Raw genomic sequence first — 19,342 nt, 5'->3', positions numbered from 1 at the left:
CCAACATTATGGTGCAAAATATTTCGATAGAAAATTCTAACAATTTCTTTACAACACAGTGCATTCCTGGTTAAAGGACCTAAAGCAGTCAAAAGATAAGCCTTCCCTATTTTACAAATAGAGTGTTTGTTGGAACATTCATTTTAAAAATCTTGTCCTTAAGATAATTATTATGGGGAAATACACAGAAGATGTTTTGGAAACTTTTCACCCATACCATGGAAATGACAAATGGATTTTACTACCACCAAGCATCACATCCCCATTACATTTATGTCTGATAAATAAAAAAATAGTCAAATACTGATTGTAACTTTTTGTGACGTAACCCATGTTAGATACTATAGGAGGTTAAGCTATAATAATTGGGGAGAAAGAATAAGTCATAAATTGATTCTTTGGAAAGAAGCATAAAATCACGGTCAGAGATAAAACATAAGTCATTTTTATTGTGTGCTTAATGTTTCTTTCAAACTCACTTGTGGTCATGAGCACGTGGGACCAAAGTTCTTCAACTCTGTAACCAATAATTAACCTTTTTAAATACATTGGTGTGTCTCCTTGTGGATTGGAAAATGTCTCATTACATAATGAATGAATCAACCCGCCCCATCACCTCCAGCCTTACATAAGTTGAAAAATCTGATTTTTAACAATGTAATCAACTTAGTTTTATACATTTACTGAACCCAAATTAAAATGGTTTACGGGGGAAAGTTTAATTAACTAGGGTGGTGTCTTTACTGACATGCTGGAATTGTTATGAATGCATGAAGTATGTTTTTAGGAACTTGCAAACCAAAAATAAAGTTACAAAAATAACCAAATAACAGTTCCACATCTTAAAACAATTAGTAGAAAGAAGGACCCTTGCTATTCAGGGATCTTTGCTTTGCAATTTGATCCTCATCACCCTGCCACGGGAAGAGGATCACGGCAAGTTTAAGAAGGTCCTGGGGCACATTGGTTCCTGAAACATGATACAACCTCAGCCTTCCTCTTTTTTGTGCATTTATTAAATATAAGCCCTCTTATAGAAGCCTTCTCACTTTTCTACTTATGGCTGCTGAAGCACCCCGAGGCTCCCTTATGAGGCATGTGGTGGTCTACAAAACACTCAATTTGGTTTTCATTGCCCGGAACATCATAATACACCACGGAATGTAAAACATATTTCTGGATCAAAAGTGCAGAATAAAAGTGCATTAAAAAGTAGTGCTGACTTTTAAAGAAAATAACAGACTGTTCTTTCTACTCAAGAAGCTAAGTGCAAAATATAATAGTCTAGTTACAAATTTATAACACAGAATACATGCTCTGAGCTACCAAATATGTTCCAAGAAAATTGACAGCCGATATATAAACAAATTTTTTCAAAAAACAACAGTGGTGGCCAAATTCATTAAACAAAAAGCATTTTTAACTAAATAAAGATGCAAGTTCCACACGTTCAACCAGCAACCAACAACTGCAAATTCAGTCTCAATCTCTTTAGTGTGAAGCTGGCTTGCCTAGGAACTCTGAACCAGTTTGAATAAGATGTTTAGTTCCTTGAGGTTTTCAAAATCCTACACTGCCAAATGTAAGAGTTCACAGTATAATTTGAAGATACAAAAGTCTGTAAATGCTATTGTAAAATTAATCATCAGTGTGATATTTAAAGTGACTGTAGGGTAACTCAAAATCCTGGACAATCTATTTTCAACTAATTATGTTTTTTACAAATCACTTCATAGACGTGAGTATGTGAAACTGAGAAACCTTTGCTATTTTGTGTGCTGCAGAATCAGGATCATTTGAAAATTCAGTGGGTGAAATGAAAATTGTTTGCGTGTTCATTTACAATGCAATAGAAATTTAACATTAGAGAAACTGACGCCTTAAAATATGAATTGAGGGTTGAATTAGAAACTAGAGCTGGTTGAAGTACGATTTAGGGCACCATGTTTTTGCCTTCTATACAATATAAGTTTCTTGAGATGGATTCTGAGGCGCAGGTGATCGTATACTAATCCTTTATAAGTGCGTTATGGTGCCTACTGAACATTCAAGATGAACCATAAATCAAATCACCCATTACCACAGTTAAGGTGGACCTTACTTTTCAAAGGGCGTTATTTTGCATTCCCAAAGACCCATAAGTTCCAGAGTTTGAATTGAGTACTAGACTTTGGTGGAATAACACTTGGAAGTCTGCTTTCATTGTGACATGTGTGTATCTGGACTGAGGCAACCTAACCGAGACAGACTTACTGAGGCCTAGTAAAATCGGTTTTGTTTTTCTTTTTAAACAAGAAACTAATCTATCCGCCAGCTACATTAAAGTGATACGTTTAGAGCATGTTGCTTACTATTAACACATTTCACTATCTTTTATGCACAATTCATTCTGCTGCTGCCAGAGAACAGAGACACAAAAAAGTGGACTGTGCAAAGTTTCACTAAGAAGCCTCCATTAAAAAATATAATTGATCTCTAAGCACATCTGCTTTTTGTAGGTATGCACAAAAATACAAACTATAAATGGAAGGTCTGCTCCCAGACTAGACCTTAGACTAACACTTATTGACATTCCAAAAAAGTGTACAACAAATGCTACGAAAAATACGCTCATGGTTGAAGAAAGCGGTGTAAAAACCATCGCCTTTTGACTATATGTGCCTTTTCCATCACAAACTGTTACAAATCAAAGATGATAAAGTACACTATTGTAATTCATACACTACCCAGAAGAAAAAAATAATAAATGATTATTATTAAAACCCGAGGCAGAAGATCAGAATACTCCTAAAGCCTTATATATTAAAGTTTTCTGTCAAAGGCACACAATTGGCAAAGCGCATTTGATAAATTAGCCCATTACTAAAAGCTTCCAGTGTGCTTCAGAGTTCCCAAAACTAATTAAACATAGTCCTCCTGCCCACCTCCACATTCACTGAATTAGTGATCCAGCACCTGAGCACGCGCAAGGCTGCCTGCACTTTCAGACAATAAATTGTTAATTGACAATGAATATAGAAAAGGATGACAGAACTACTCACAGTTTTAATCACATTCCTCAAAAACAATCCTATGTTTGCTTCTACCATAAATGACTTTTACGAGGGGCTTGTTTTACCTTTTAAACGGCTGAGAAGTCTAACACAATAAAGTAATTTAAGCACGTATTCCCACAACACAAATACTTCACAACATATATCTCTTCACTGTTCTCACCCTTGCCATCGCTGAACAGTACAACCATCCTCCGCTGCCGAGCAATCACTTTACTTGCATCCTCAATGGCCACGCAGATTGCGCTCTCCAATGAACATCACTCTTTGTTGCAAACTAATCTCTTGTGTTCGACTTTTAAGAATTCTTGTATCACACCACTCAATTAAGCCGTGCCATTGCTTTGTACAGCAATGCCTCTTCCGCAAAAAGGGCATATGGCAATGTCAACTTCCATTTTCCCAATTTTCCCCTGCATCCCCTAATTCTATCCTCGATTGTGAAGCAGCCTCTTAGTGAATTCCCATCATGCCTGCCTTCAGTCTTATGTACTCTTCCTCTATACTCTGCGCTCTGGAACATCAGTTTGCTAAGTACCAATCAATACATTTTTCCTACTTACTACAAATCACACTTTGAAATGTCAAAGTGCTGAGCCTCTAACTCAATGCCCAGTGCCCAAACACACCGATTAGATCTGGGTATAAACTGTGACTAAGACTTACAATCTCCAACCCCTACCAAAATGTACATTGATCACTGGTACAAACATTCAAGCTTTGCTAAATCAGGCAGTTAGAATGAGTTGCATCTTGTAATACTAGCAAGCCTCCATCAAATCCTCGCGAAGGAGTACGTGGATCTCAAAACAAATTTAAAGTTAATGGCACAAGGCACAACCAGTTCTGACGAGTGTGCTCTAAATACTCAAAGAAGGCTGTATTCTACATAGAGGAAATATTGAACTAACAGATGAGCAAACAGCAAATGTACAGAAACAAATGCATCAAAGTACTAGACTCGGTGTTGACCCCATCACATCCTTCTTCACCCAAAACCACCTCATCTTCAGAAAAAAAAAAACTCTTCAAACAGTTCTACTCAAGCAAACGTTGAGAAGCAGCAACCAAGGCACTCTAGAAAAGAGATCCGTTCCTATTCTGGCATCACTCCGACTACCCGGATAAATCCAACTATGGCAAAATCTTTCTCGGTTGGTGCAACAAGAGTTTGAAATTCTCTACCCTGAGATTCCACAACACTAACTTCTTTGGCCATCTTTAAGAAAAGCTGAAGTATCGTGGCTTCCAAAGAAATTTCAATTTTAGCTGAAGTTAAACTGGTTTCCCAATTATTTGTCGACAATCCCCTGTTGAGCTGCTATTTCCTCCTCACCATTCTCTGGGTGCATGGCTTCTGTTTCACTTAGTTGCAGTTAAGGATTTATGTCCTCTTTTAATATCTTTTTGTACATATTATATTGGACTTTTCATTCCACTACTGTATTTCTTATACCGGATTCCCTAATCACATTAAATTGATTGCTTCCTTGATTGCCCATCCTATTTTTGTTATTTCTCAGCTGGTTCAGTTTGTAATCTCTTGTCCTCATCTGTGGAAAGAGCTCTAACACCTTTGGTTCATGCTTGTGCTTTAGAAAACTGTATAAATATATAGATAGTAAATAAATAATTGAGGCATTGGCGTATATGCAGCTTTCTCGGAACTACCCCTTACGATCAGAAACTTAGATTTAATATGTCACCGTTTCGACCACAGACGCCAGAGGCCCTGTTTCACCCCAGAGTAATGTGGATGTACTGATTGATGTGGTTGGAAATGTACTGTGTACATTGCAACCACATCCATCAGTAATCACTAGCCTATTATTTGCGTGCAACAGTAATATATTGTTCTGAAGTGGCCCCAGGTGACACGCCAGTAAATACGTAAACAAATCTACACAGCCACACGTTTATCAAGGGACTGTCTAACAATTTACTCAAAACAGATTCTTTTAGAATGTTCTGGTTGCACAAAATGTATCAATGGCTTCAAAACCCCGCCAGGTGAAGTGAGCTCTCATATGAAAACATTAATATTCCTAACTTCAAAAAAGAATACACAGATCATCAGCATGTTCCTCACAGTGTGTGATGAAAGAGCAAACTGAGGAGCTGATGTGTGAGTAACTGACTTGCAACCAGCCAACTTTATAGGGCACACCACGTGGTAACGCTCTCTGAATGCTGAATATTGTAGCTGGTCAAGTACTGGGTACCCAAGATGTACTCCAATTACCTCATTAACAAAGAAAGGAAGCAAAAGGTCTCTCTGGTATTCAGGTCGCGTCTCTAGGTGTCTTAAGGCATCACTGGCCAAGTTTCATCACCTGAGTTTTCAGGCTCAGGAGAATCGATCCCTTATTGCCCTCCACCAGGAAGTGGGGACTTAAAAGGGCCCTGGTGGACGAGCCAAGAGTTCTACAGGAAGCCCTTTCTAGAAAAATAGTGCCATAACGTCATGTGTAAAGGAGGGCAAAAATGTTGATTTTAACACTTGATGCTAATGAGAGTCAAAGGAGGAATTGAAGTGTAGCAACCACCTCAGAGGTTGTAGGCCATGCAAAGCGTGGCGTTTCTAAACTTTTGAATGTATACCAAGGATGGTAGCTTAGCCGCAAATAGAGTGCATTAGGATAAGGAAGGTGGGATCTGAGTAACCAAGCTATAACTGTTCCAGGTGATTATAAAAGTAAATCTGGAAGCGCAGTCTCACATTATGAAGGTGAAATGCAAATAATTCTCCAGTGCATAAGTATTGCGCTTGATGCAGAGATCAGCATCAGTACATTTTCCGAACAAGCCACCCAAAGGAAAGTGCCCAAGCAGCCACAGATCAGATGCTCTCTTTCAACCCAAATCTGCATCTCCTGATTACATTTTAAAGGTCAATGCAATTGCTCCAGAGCAGGTGTGCAGAACTTCATACAGACCCCAGAGTTTCACATACCCACATTTCCTGCATACGGGATAATGCGTGCCCAGTGCAGCAAGCAATGACATGATACTGGACACTCACGGTTAATTTACTGACAGCTGGAATCCCTAAATAATGCGCCAGGCAGAATGAAAGTGAGTGTACTCAGTAGGCTGGCGATATTACGTCAACGCTCACTCATCCACATTAATCCATGCTGCCCTTTCACAGCACAATCTGTATTCCAAGATGACTCTGCGCGATGTATCCTGAATAAAATGAACTACGTCATCTACAAGGGCTGATCCGGCTACCCATGCTGGCCAGTCAGACGAGCGAGGAGCTTTGCACGCGGCTTGCTAGTCAGCAACATACCTATTCACAGAGGCACAGATTGGAGAGGATTTCCCCTCCACCGGAATGGCAATAATGACCCCACTCAAGTATGGTTTTACAGCTGTGCACGCTGCCGCCTTCGGAGTCACCCCTCACTCTATCAGATGATGAGCAACTCTAACTGGTGCGTGGACAATTCTTCGACACCCTGCACGGTCTGTAAAAAACACAAAACGCTTGCTGCTTTAAAGCACTAAGTCAGACGCTGAAGTTTAGGCTTGAATTAAAAAAAAAAAAAAACACTTTGTTGAAATCAAAAAAGTACTTTACTTCAGAAGGCTTAATAATGGGGTCAACAATTGGATCTTAAAAGTTATACAATAATGTTCCCGTATATTTCCTTTTGAGATGAGGCTTCAAAAGTCACAATGTCATTGGTGGCAGGGAGCCTTCCAGTCAGTCAGATCTCGCTGCCCCCCTGCCTCCAGAACCGCAAACATTTCCTGCAAGGACGCCTGCTAGTATTAGTGGATTTGTGGGGTGGTAGCTTTACACCCCAGAGGAACCTGTCTTTGCAATCCACCTCTGACAGTCAGATCATACCAGAGTATTTGTGTACCACCCAGGCTGTCAATAAGCAGCATTAGGTCCAACAGCAGCATCCACTCCCCCAATGGTTGAAAATGAATTGTTTGTACGGCAGGATCAGCATCAATCTACCTTTGCAAACTCAATTACAGAGCTATATACAATTATGATGTTTAAAATGGCTAATCTGTGGTTGATTTTTAATTTTCAAGTTAGTAAGATAATGCACATGTGAAGCAAATGTGCAAATGTCTTCCAATATTAGGAAGGTACGAGGTGAAACATATGTTGGTTTAATAATTTTCCAGTTGTGAGAAAAGTTGTGAACAAACTTGATTGGTGGACATTGTCCAGATGAAAGACTCAGCAAAGTCCAAGCCTCTTTTCCATGAATATAACAACTTGGAAACATATTTTTCAAAACTAATCCTCACTCAGTCTCAAAAGGTAGATTGCTAAAGTCTATTCCTTAGATTTTCAATTTTAAAATTACACTGGGGTTGATATTCTGCATACAGGATGCAGCAAAACCTCTTAGCCATTAACAGTGACAGTTACTTGTGAGTTGATCTGATCTTGATATTTCAAATATTAGATTTTTGGAAACTGTGCCACTTCAAGAATGATACAACACAAACATGCACTATCGAGACCTTTCTAGAGTAGGGAAGAATGTCTTTTAGACGCCCTAAGAAACACAAGTACAAAAGATCTTCATATGAATTAGGACACAGTTCTTGAGACAAATGGATTAAAGAACTTGCTTTGGGTGCAGACAAAAGCTGTTCCCAGGTCAAGGATGTTGACAAAGCAATTGTAAGGTAACTAGGTAAGCACAAATTCAATATTATATAATGAAAAAGAGGTTGTCATTTCTGAACGTTTTCTATTTTTTTTCATTTGTGTATATATATATATATTATGTGTAGATTGAAAACTATGTTTAATCTAGGGAGTAGAACTAATAAACTCTTTCTGCAAGTTCTGCATAATCCAATCACTGACACATTCGCTTCTGAGAACTTGCTTGCATTTCCCTGCCATAAGACCACTTGAGGCTTACAGAATTCCTCCTGTCAGGGGCAACAAGGTACTATATTTCATATGAGTCATATCGACGTCAGACAGTTGGAATTTGACCAACTGGTCTTGAGGCACATGGGAAGAGGTGGAATCAACATGTTGATCACAGCGGTGGACTGCACTTCAGTAAACCAGGACAGGGTAACAGCGTCTCATCCAGACCTGCACAAGGTACATTTACCACACTAGGTATAGCAAGACTCCTCCGATTCAAATTCTTTCAAAATTATATTTTAAGTTGTGCCTCCTAATATAATGCATTAAGAAAGCAGAAGCATTCTGGTTTAGGTGGATGTTAAGTCCAAAACATTAATTCAAACAAGATAGTTTTGAAACAGTGAAATATCTGAGTGAAGCGAGCACTCACTGCTGAGAACACCTTATAACCAGCAGCTCACAGGCACAATGAATTCCTTTCTAGCTCTCAAGGTCGAGAAATGCACAGTCTTTGAGATATGTAGTGGTACTTATAAAAATGTCAAAACCAGAGAAAGGAGGACCAAGTAAAAACAAGTTATTTCTCTTCTTATGCTGGCCTCCCATAACTTCTACTACTAACACTACAAAGTGAAAATGGGGGCTTGTCTTGATCTGGAGTTATCTTACATGCTTTCTGCCAGTACTTCAAAATCCTGGAATCAATGCTTAGCCCAGGTTCGAGCCTCTTGAACATACTACAGAGCTTTGCCCTTTATTTCCTTTAACGCAATGGGTACCTTTTTCTTGGCCTTTCTTATTACTCACACACTGACATCATCCAGACGTTGCCTTCTCCATTTCCCTCCAAGCTACACTTTCCTGTTCTCTATTTTCAACCTGTATATCCTTACTGAAAAAATAAAACTTTTATTTTCATTGCCTCCGGCCATTACTGAATTATCCACATAATCATTAGTCACGTTACAATTCTTATGAATTAGGTAAAGTATTTTAATAGTTATATAAATCAAAAGCTTTCTTCCAGAGTACAATCATTCATTACAACTCGCTTCCGGTAGGTTTACATAACTATTAAGTTATTACCTAAACAAACCCTTGTTTCCATTTAACACACTTAAAGCAACAATATAGTGCAAAAATGTACGAGGAAATGCAAACTGTACTGCGGTTTTCAACACAAAGGACATTTCTAAGTTACTGCTTTATTGCCAGCACACAACAGAACATCTCAGAACATCTCACTGTTGCCTTCAGCGCATCATTAGAAAGGTCGGGAAATCGATGGTTGTGGTAAGACATCGCCCGTACCTGAAGAGAAGTTATTGTCTGCCACAGAGAACCACACTCTTTTCTGGTGTGTGTCTCAAAAGAAGATTCAGTTGCACCACAATCAGATGCGGGACTCGTACTTTCCTCTCCTGAAAACATTTACAAACCATGTCTTATTCTTTCCATCAAGTACAAAGTGGGACCGCTGTGAAAGAGTCCCAGGCCTTCCATCTGAAAGAACAAACGTCTGCTAACCAACATGCAATGGGGTGCATGTAGGAGAACAGAGCTGGTTCAGTCAAATTGCATCCTCCTTCTCGTCCCTTTCAAATGTTTCACCTTGAGGTCAATGGAATTGGAAGCCACTTGACTGGAATCTGATGCTCATAACACAGACTCAATCACTATTTGTTGCCTACCTCAAGTCCATCTCACATGTAATGATTACCACCTGCTATTATCTAAATATAGAAGAGTCACGAAGTGCCCATTAAGGAAGAAGGTTGGTACTAGGCAAGACACTGCAATAGATAAACAAATGTTTCTGCTATCCCTCACACCTATATTTCCCATATCTTTGCCCATAAGCGAACAGTCATTCTTTAGGTTCCATTTTCCACTTGTATCACTGCCAACAAATGCAGATGATATCTCTAAATATTGCACCTGAAAAGTGAGCTCAACATCACATACTATGCCTTCACACTAGTCTCTGCTATTTTAACTCTTGCGAGGGATTCTCCCTTGTCTATTTGCATCACTGAATTTGAATTAAATCTCTGCTGTCAATCTTTCTAACATTCAGAGGCCATCTTCAGAAAATCCTGAACTCACATCTCCATCTTCAGAAAATCTTGAACTTTTTTACCTCCTAGCTACTACAACACCTTCACAAATTCCTCAACATAGGCATCTGTCTTCAAGCTTGTTTAAAGATGCATTAACTGATAAATTGAACCAAATCTCACTTCACCCAGTCACTTCCCTCTTTACGTTTCACTTAATTTTGACAGCTCCTTTTACATTAAATGCACTTGTGGGCACATTGCTGCCTTCCACTATGTTCTTGTATAGTTTCTATCCTATGTGAAATGGCACTCCTTGGATCTTAATAGCTCCTTCTTCACTGTCTCACAATGGATACACACATCTTAACACTGGGACTAATCATCGGATTACTCTACTAAATCTACAATTAAAATATGGTTTCCATCAATGATACACAACAAGTTGTTTGTGTCCTTATAAAGGGCGTGCGAGGCTGGTGTTCTACAAATATACGCATGGAGAAGTGGGATCAGAGGCCGAAAGTATTCTTAAAGCAATACTAACTGTTCTAGGCTTCTGACGGTCCACAAACTCCCACAGGTTACATCGGGAGGGATAGACACTTACAGGGCTACTGTGCCCTGATCAGTCTTAACTAGTCCTATTTAGAAGGACTGTTTAGTTAGAATTGATGGATGATTCAAATTTTCTCGCAATCAATGATGCAAAGGAAATCATGGAAACATGGAGAACATGGAGTATCTGTGGGAAAAGAAGCAGCTCTAGGACGTGCGATGCTAGAGGAATTCAAGCAAGCCAATGACGCAAAAGAAAGCAGAGAAATACTGTCTCCCATTCACTGTACTGCTCTAGTCCCTATTTGACCAAAACCTGTCAGCAATTGAGAAGAATTAGACAACAGCTTCGTGAATGGTCTTCAGAGCACCTAGGAGCTGCTGTTTTATCCAGGAGTGGTGGGACAGAACACCCTCCACTTTGGTTGCACTCCTCCTGATCTGTGCCACACATCTATTGACCATTTACGATTCACCTTTCTTTAAAGTACTTAATCTGCACACACTGGGCTTTATCTCAATTACTTCCAGCATCTTCTGTTCATTTTAGTCGCAAGCTATTTTTTCAACCTTCTTGTCAGCGGTTGTTGGGGTGCCTGTATGAAGGCTGAACAGGATTCACAAGCTTTGAACTCACTTGCACTTGTTAAGGATTACCTTACACGGGGCAAGGATTCCAAACATTAAGGTGGCTTTTCAGCAATTTTTATTTTACAGGCATTAAACTAAATGTACTGTCTTTCGTTCTGTGAAGGAAATGTGCCATGTTCAGAAATACGACATTGAAACAACAACTCAACCATTCTTTATCAATGATGGGTCGAACCTGAATACAGTTATTCGTTTAATCTAAACTCGCATGTGTACTTTGGCAGGAATCTTATGCTTAATCATCTGGAAAAAAAGATGTGCACAGCTTACATACATAGCAACAAAAAGTTTGATTGCAGGTGCTATCAATCCAGAGCACGCCATAGTAAAGGATCTAAAGGCATCCTGGGGATTTATAGAGAGCTGCTAGCATCCCAGACAGCGGAATCAAGCAGGCCTTAAAGGATCGATCTTAAGTCATCTCATTTAATTTGATGAACAGATATCTCACTTTGGATGAGGAACCTTGCATCAAAAAATGTAATTTGTAATGGGGACTAGTTTAACTAAGTGCATTTTGATTTAAGGCTCAACGCAGCTACTGCTTAAATTTCCAGATTTCATCTGTTGCATTTCAACACTCATGAAAATTAAATCTAATTTTCCTTTTTGCTCTCCCTACATATTCTTTTCTACTCCTTTTCTACTCCTTAACTTCCCATTGTCCATCATAAGTAGATACTCCTATTCCTCCCTCCCACGCACCATGGTCTCACTCCACCGCCTACCATGACTTTCTTCTTTTGGCGTGTAGCCTTGTGTGTTTCTTGGCTCCGTGCAACCACGCCATAAGCAGACACCTACACATTTTACATGATCCCTACATGTGTTATGAACAATGTACTTCTCTTCTCAAGCAATATGTTCAAACTGTCTTTCACAGCTGGATATCTGTGTTGTTTACGTCTCTAACTGCATTTCCAGAAGATCATCAAAGTGATAACAGCTGAAAAGCCAGGTGATAAGTATTGTCCTGTATGTTGATCTCCACAGGCACCCGATTGAAAACCTCATCCGTGTTCGAATTATAAATGCATTTTAGGACAAAATTTAGAGGCAGCAGCATAATCTCCATGATCTGAGCATATCTGGAATGCTGAACGTCTATTTGCTCGAATTACAAAAATATTGTTATGACTATGTGGTATTTCTATAGCACGAACCCTTCCAAAAGGCGCTGTAGAGGGTTAAAGACAAGCACAGAAACAACAACTGACGGGAGAGGTAGCTGGTTTGTTAGTGGGCTGTCTTCTTTACAGAGCTGAGTTTTCTCAGTGAATTTCGTACTCGTAAAAATGAGTGAAGGTGTTTTTTATACAGAGCACACTTAGCAGCAATGCTGCGGTACATGTTTATGAACATTTAACGGGTTGAACTATGTAAAACTATGGAGTAATATTTGAAGTGTACAATATCACTTTGCTCTAAACACACAACTTGTGCACTCGCAAAAATCGACATTGATATAAAATGAATTGAGCTGTGTAAACTATGGACGTGAGTAACTATAGTGTAGTTGTCTGAAATTGATCAGCACTTACTATACAGTTATTGACAAGAGCGATACAATGTGAAGGTATGATTCCAATTGTAAATAAATAATGTATAATGTTATGGCATTAGCATAAATGTTTAATAAGCCTGCTGTTTCACAATATTAAGGACATCCCAAAAACTGTGTTAGGATATATAAGTAACTTGCTCTACCCTGGTGATGATCTGCCTCTTTTACTGTCTTTCTGGAGAGAAAATGTTGGCGAGTGTTTGGGCGCTAGGTGAGTTTTTAAAACGTGTCTTTATTTTGTCCTGTGTGAGTCCCATTTTGTATGCATATTGTTTGCATATGTATATTATATATTGCGCTATCATCCATTGTCATGTGTCCGCTTTATTCCATTTTAATACGGATCAACCAATTTAAGCCTCCTGTGCTGTACCTTAGTATGTCCACTATTTCAACGAATAACTAGTGTGACTTCATTACAAACATAGATAACTTCTATGCAAATCATTTGCCTGCGGGAATCATCTTTTGTTACTTTAGGTCTGTAATCAGATCACATTAAGGGTGACCCTATTTTTTTCGTAAACTTCCTGAATCGTTGGCATCAATCACGAGTTCCAACATTTATGCAATGTTCTAAACCTTGTATTTCTTCTTGTTTGTATGTGGGAATATCAAGCACAACAACATCGTCCCATAGAAATACTTAATGTAAAGTACCACTATGGTGTCACGGTAAGATTTAGTATTGTTAACTCCACATCTACTTACCTTGGGTATAACTATGTGATGGTAAGTACATAATGTAGATAAGATACATAATCTACATTTATATTCCTATACTTACCTAACTGATACAATGGAACTTGCTATCCTACAATCGATATCTTTGCAGGACGTAATTAAAAACGAGATGCTCCGGTAGTACACTATCCCTCCTCGTGATGGAGCACCATTCACTTTTGTGTCAAACGATATTACTTCTGTTGTCAGAATTTAGGTCACTTTGTACTTTCTATGATATTGGCTTTGATTTCTGACTTTCGCTTATTTTGTGCTTTCACTACGCACATTTTCCCATTTCCATAGTTTATTTCTACTCACTTAAATAGCTGCTACTAAAGACTCATCGCTGACCATTTACCATTCCAAATTGTCATTAGCTCTAGGCCTGGATATTTACTCTTCCTTTTGAGCTGTTTCCAGCCTTTGCCATTCAACACCTTAAACACATGCATTCAAATATTAGAGCTTAAGCCACTAACAACAAAAAACACTTTAAAAGCAATACCTGTATGTAGGTCTATTAAAGTGGAATCAGAAAAGAATTTTGGATGAACAGATATATTTATGCCATAGATATTATTGGGCTGGTGAAATCTTCATGTTCTCATTGGCTCCTGTCCTCGGGCAGCTCCATTACCTGTGCTTAATTTGCAAGAGAAAAAGTGGCAGGCCCTAGCTTTTCTCAGGCGTCCATGGCCTCCGTCACTATCGAAAGTTGGGGAGCCACATACTATTGTTGTGTAGATTGGATTCCACCTCAAGCATTTTTTTATTCCTCACCCAGACTCTTCTCCCCTTTGTCTGCCTCTTGTGGGTCCTTTTTCATCTCTGCTTTCTAATGTCGCTGTTTTTCTGTCTTTCTCTTCTTCCTTCTTTCCTCTTTTGTGTGTTTCTCTCTATTGCTCTGGATTAAAGCCTCATGAGTGAAAAAAAGTGCGGACCCCCATAAATGAGTGCCGATGGGCCCCACCTGCATCCACCTGCTTAAATGAAGTGCTGTCCATTACACTAGTGAATGCACATAACCTGCTTGTATTGGCTGCCCAAAAAAATCTGCTGAGATAAAAACTGAACAGCTCATCTGTAACACTTCCCGTTCACTTTTCCCCAGAAGAGGAACCACTATGACAATAAAATGCTATCCTTCTCAGCGTTTTGGAGCAAGCAGCAGATGCCTTGAAACCTCTTGGGCACTGGCACCCCTGCATGTGCCTACAGTGCCCAGCCGGAAATCTGGCTCAAATATTATACTATGCCTCAATTGTTAAAACAGTGCCCCACATGTAAATGAATCAGCCTCGAGATGAAAGATACTGCAGTATAATCAGTCAAGATGCAGATGAATAACAGGCTGCAGAGTATTCAAAGACTCTCAGGCCCATTCAACGAATACAGAGGGATGAGCAGCAGAAGCATTGATTGGTCTTCATTCCAGTGCCTCCCAAAGAAACTAAAGGTTACATATGAAGATATTTGAAAGGCCTCACATCCCCATGGGAATCAAAAAGTGAGACATGAATTCTAAAAAGCTGGACGCATCCTCTGCCTATTGACACCTAACATTCAATGCAGCCACATGAAATGTCACACATTGCATGAAGGGAAATGATGTGGAACAGTAGGCGAGAAGTGATGTTTTGAAGGTCATCGAAAAGGAGTAGCTCTTTGAGTTAATGGAACAGTCAATGGCGTGAAAAGCCTAAACAGTATGGTGAAGCAACAGGAAACGCAAAATGAATCTCAGGGTGCGGACATTGATGGAGAATAACCAGCTACAAGTCAGTAGAGTCACTGGACGGCTGTTTGGTCTAGCTAGCTTGGAGTGTTACATGTTTCTATGTTTGGGTGGGACAGGAATATGCCGATGGGCCCTTCCACTTAGCCTCTTCTTCCTGGAGTTGTCTGCCCGCTGGCAGGAGAGTCGGTTAAGGATATGCATGATGTCCATCATATGTCTGTCCATATTGAGACATTGCATATTGTGTTGTTATCTGCCCAAAATTATATTTCTAATGTGTTGTTTTTGGATTACGATTGCATGAGCATTTTTTCATTGGGTCTAGGGATGACAGGGGGTGGTGTTCTATTTGTGTTTGGTAGTGTACTGGAGTAAGAAAATACCATCTGTGTAATGTGGGATGCACGATGGCGTGGTGTTGGTATTTTCAGTGAGATCAGTGTTGCCTATTCTGTTCTGTAAATGATGAAACTGGCCTCTGCAGTTGGTGCTGTGGGAGAGAACTGTGTAGCAATCTCTTGTGTGAGAGAGGTGTACTAGGTGTGTCTAAGGTCTTCTGAGGAATTCAAGTCGGGATTGTGGGGTATTTGGTATGTCTCTTTCAGTTGAAGACCGCTCTTATAACCAGAGGTTGCTGTATGAAACCCAAGGAAGGGTAAAAAGTGGCTCAGAAAACCCAAATGCATACACCTAGCCCGTGGGCCTCCATTACTCATTGTCAAAGCCGGTATTTAAAATCTCCTTGTGGTGTTCTGATTGTGACGTTCTGTGTTACATTCGAGTCCACACTACTTATACTACTGCCATTATCAGTGTTGTACGGCACGTATATAGTATTTTAAGAACAACCTACTAACTATGGTTTTTACAGAAACACAAGTAAAGCACGACAAAAAAAGCGAAGTGATAAAACACAAACTTTAAGAGAAAAAACTGAGATTACATTAAAAGGTGCTAAAGAAAGCATACCAAGATCATTCAGTGATGAACAGCCGACAGTCCCATTCTAGACTACCTGTGTGCCAGCTCACCGGGTTGCACAATAAAATATTTAGGTCAGAAACTAGACACTGGCTGTCAGCGTATGCTGTATTAATTTCAGCCTGCCCGTGATGTTATATATGAGATTTGCTCCCAGACTAGCATGGGCTGAGCTCATAGCTCATCTGCAGTGGAAAGGTTATTTGCCCCAGGGGGCCTGGAGTGAGTAATAATGTCAGGCTATTCCTGCAACTATGTTTCAGAAACACTGCTGTGGACTTCAGTATGAAATTCATGCAGTGCTGATCCAAGACACTTAGGATTCTTTGGTAGCAGCAAGTTCAGACAGACAGCGTTTTTTTTATGACAACACAAAATGCAAAAAAAAAGAAAAAAAGATGTCTGCAGTTCGAAAGTCAACAGGATATTAGATCTAAAGCGAAAAAACACTACATGAGAAGAAGCAATCGATGGAAGAATCCCACTGTACGGTTGCTATTTAATGAATGAATGCATCGTGAATGAATGCATCCTGCATATACGTGAATGAATGCATCCTGCATATACGTGTGTAGTGCTGCTAGAGTGTTTTGGGTATCACAGGGGGTCGGAAATGATATACAAAAAACAATAGTTTACGTTGTGAACCCTAGCTAGACAGCAGTGAAGCGACAGCCCGGGATGTAATATATACATTTGAACGAGAATGGCATTTTTAAACCTATCGCCTGGGGTAGACATCTCTCCCAAAGGGCAGGTTACTAATGATATATACATATCGTATAAGGGTGGAATTCTAAGGGCGGCTTTTGTAAAACTAAGGGTTGTTCTATTATGACAACCGCACCTCTAGAGATGAAGGAAGACTGGGAGCATTCCTCGCCGAGGAACATCCGCAAGAGCGCACAATGAGCCCTGGCGTGATGGTCACTCGCACAGCACAACACTCGAGCGCAGGCCACTGCACGTTAGAAAGTGGAGACAAAATACTGTGAATACGAAGCGTGCACGCATCTACCAGGCTTCACTGGGGTGCTTCAAAGCCTCTGGGGGGAACTTTACAACTCACCAAGGGGCATCTTGAACAAAGCCGATATTGTTCTCGCTTTCTGAGCCGAGACTCCGCCCAATCGATATTTTGGGGCGTTTCATTGATATGAGAAGACGCCCTGGCGGCTGCCCCATCATATCCCTTCTATTTTCACATATGAACAAACAGTAAAAAAAATAAGCACAAAGGTTGAAATAGTGGACTCGACTTCACGTGGCAATCCCCACCCTTGCAAAACCTAGCAATTAATATATGTCCACGAACCACTCCTACAAGAACAAACAATAAATAAGCCACATCAAAGCAAAGCGCTTTCAAGCTTGCTAACCAATCCTCCTTGTGGGATGCTGCATTTGCTCTACATTAAGGGCAGGTAGGACACCATTGAGAGTTTACATTATAGAGATCTATAACATAAAGAGATGGGCAGAGAAATGAGAAACATTTTTAGCTGGTAGCTCCCATCACCCTGAAAAGTATGCGGGTTAAAATATGTAAGTCAAACTGTGTTCTGCATTATTGGGATGCAGAATGCAATAACAATACCCTAAGAGATGCTGCCCATTCATTGAATTGGCATGGCGTTTCTCGTTCGTCTCACTGTTGCCCAAGCAGATTAAATCGATCGTTTTGTCTGAAGCAAACCATACAATCAACAAACGCACCTCTGTTTCCCCTACCTGGGAAATAAAACCTCCGCAGCTGAGAGGGTATGATACGCAGCTCACCCCGCCCCCATGGCTGCACGCCCGGGAACCGGCTTTGATCAGCACGCGTAGAACAGGCAAATGAGTGAGATATTATTGCAGCTGGTGCCTGCTGCCCCGACCATGCATCCTGGGTGGATAGGGGCAGGCTAGCAAACATCACCCACTCACATGCAATTTACCTTTCACTTGAGTCTCGTACTCCGCTATGATCTCTTTGTCCTTTTTGAACCTGACGGGCGTCGACATTTTCCCGATTTTTTGTTCAATTCCCAAATTGTAGAAAAAAAACGAGGGGTGGGTAAGCAGCTTTTAATTGAGTTTTTCAACTGCTTCAGGTGGAGATCTGTTCAGAAGAAAGGACGTGGGCTGGTAAGAGCCATCACGACAGCAGGAAAATAAATGAAAAAAAACACACAAAAAGTCTCCGAGTTCCAGTTTTTCCTCCCAGGTTTGCGCTTCTCACGTTGTTTCAAACCCGCTCATTGTTCGGAGCTGCTGAGTGGAAGTCCGGCTAATGCCCTTCCTGGCTGCAGGTCCGGGGCGGGCACGGGGAGGCGTTCGTTGTGTCTGTAGTCCGGGGCAGGCCGAGCTAGGGTCAGGGGGTGCGGCGTCAGGCTCGCAGCTCCTGCCCCAGCCCAGGGCAACCTTATCCTCAGAGGAGGCAGCTGGCTGCGTTCAAGCCCTCCCGAGGGGGCGCGGACCCTCGCTCTTCACGGGCACGCGCAGCCTATGCCCCCTTGCGTGCGAGGGGCGCAGCACCGCTGAAAGGCATGTGCCCCGGCCCACGGGAAGGGAAGGAAGGGGCTGCGGATCCCGGCCTGCCGGTGCATGGGCGGGGGGAGGGCTGCGCCGGAGCAGGCACACCAGGAAGGAGGCGCAGCTTCTTGTCAATGGGAAGAACTGCTCCTCGGTTTCCAGGGCGAGGAAGGGGGCGCGGAGGGGCCGGTCTTTCCTCAGCCGCGGCTCTGCATGGAAATGAGCAGGAGAAGGAGCGCGCCGGCTCTCAGTGGGAAGGGCTGCAGCCTCCTACCAGCAGCTGAGGCGGCCGATGCCGCGGCGCACATGCGGGGTCACACCTCATCTGCTCCCGCTGGAAATAACGGGGGTTGTGCTGTCCCTCAGCAGCTGAGTTAACTGCTGCGGGCAGTGCACACGGATGGGGCTGCCTGCTAGTATTTGCGTAGAAGGCCGAAACAACTTAGAGCGCTCGGCTGCTGTAAGCTATTTAGTGCTTCCCCAAGAGGTGTGATGCTCCCCATCAACTGAATTACCTGATATTCTCGTGCAGACTCCTTCATCGCAGCGAACTCTATCCTCTAAAAAATACATGCATCCAGCCGTACTAATATTAGAAATCACACATCCAGCTCCGGTTGCCCTCTGTAACCC

General features: G+C 41.2%; 1 protein-coding gene across 1 annotated transcript in view; it reads right to left on the bottom strand.

The window, feature by feature from the left end:
• SRGAP1 (SLIT-ROBO Rho GTPase activating protein 1) overlaps positions 1 to 19,006 on the bottom strand; it is a 413,075-nt gene extending 394,069 nt beyond the window's left edge. Inside the window, exon 1 of the mRNA XM_069229120.1 lies at positions 18,133 to 19,006. Coding sequence (XP_069085221.1) covers positions 18,133 to 18,199 — 67 coding nt within the window. The 5' untranslated portion in view covers positions 18,200 to 19,006. The remainder of the gene's footprint in view (positions 1 to 18,132) is intronic.
• Positions 19,007 to 19,342: the final 336 nt, after the last annotated feature.

Source organism: Pleurodeles waltl, chromosome 4_1 (assembly GCF_031143425.1).
Source record: "Pleurodeles waltl isolate 20211129_DDA chromosome 4_1, aPleWal1.hap1.20221129, whole genome shotgun sequence".
Taxonomy (NCBI): Eukaryota; Metazoa; Chordata; class Amphibia; order Caudata; family Salamandridae; genus Pleurodeles; species Pleurodeles waltl.
This window is presented reverse-complemented; position numbering and strand designations above follow the sequence as displayed.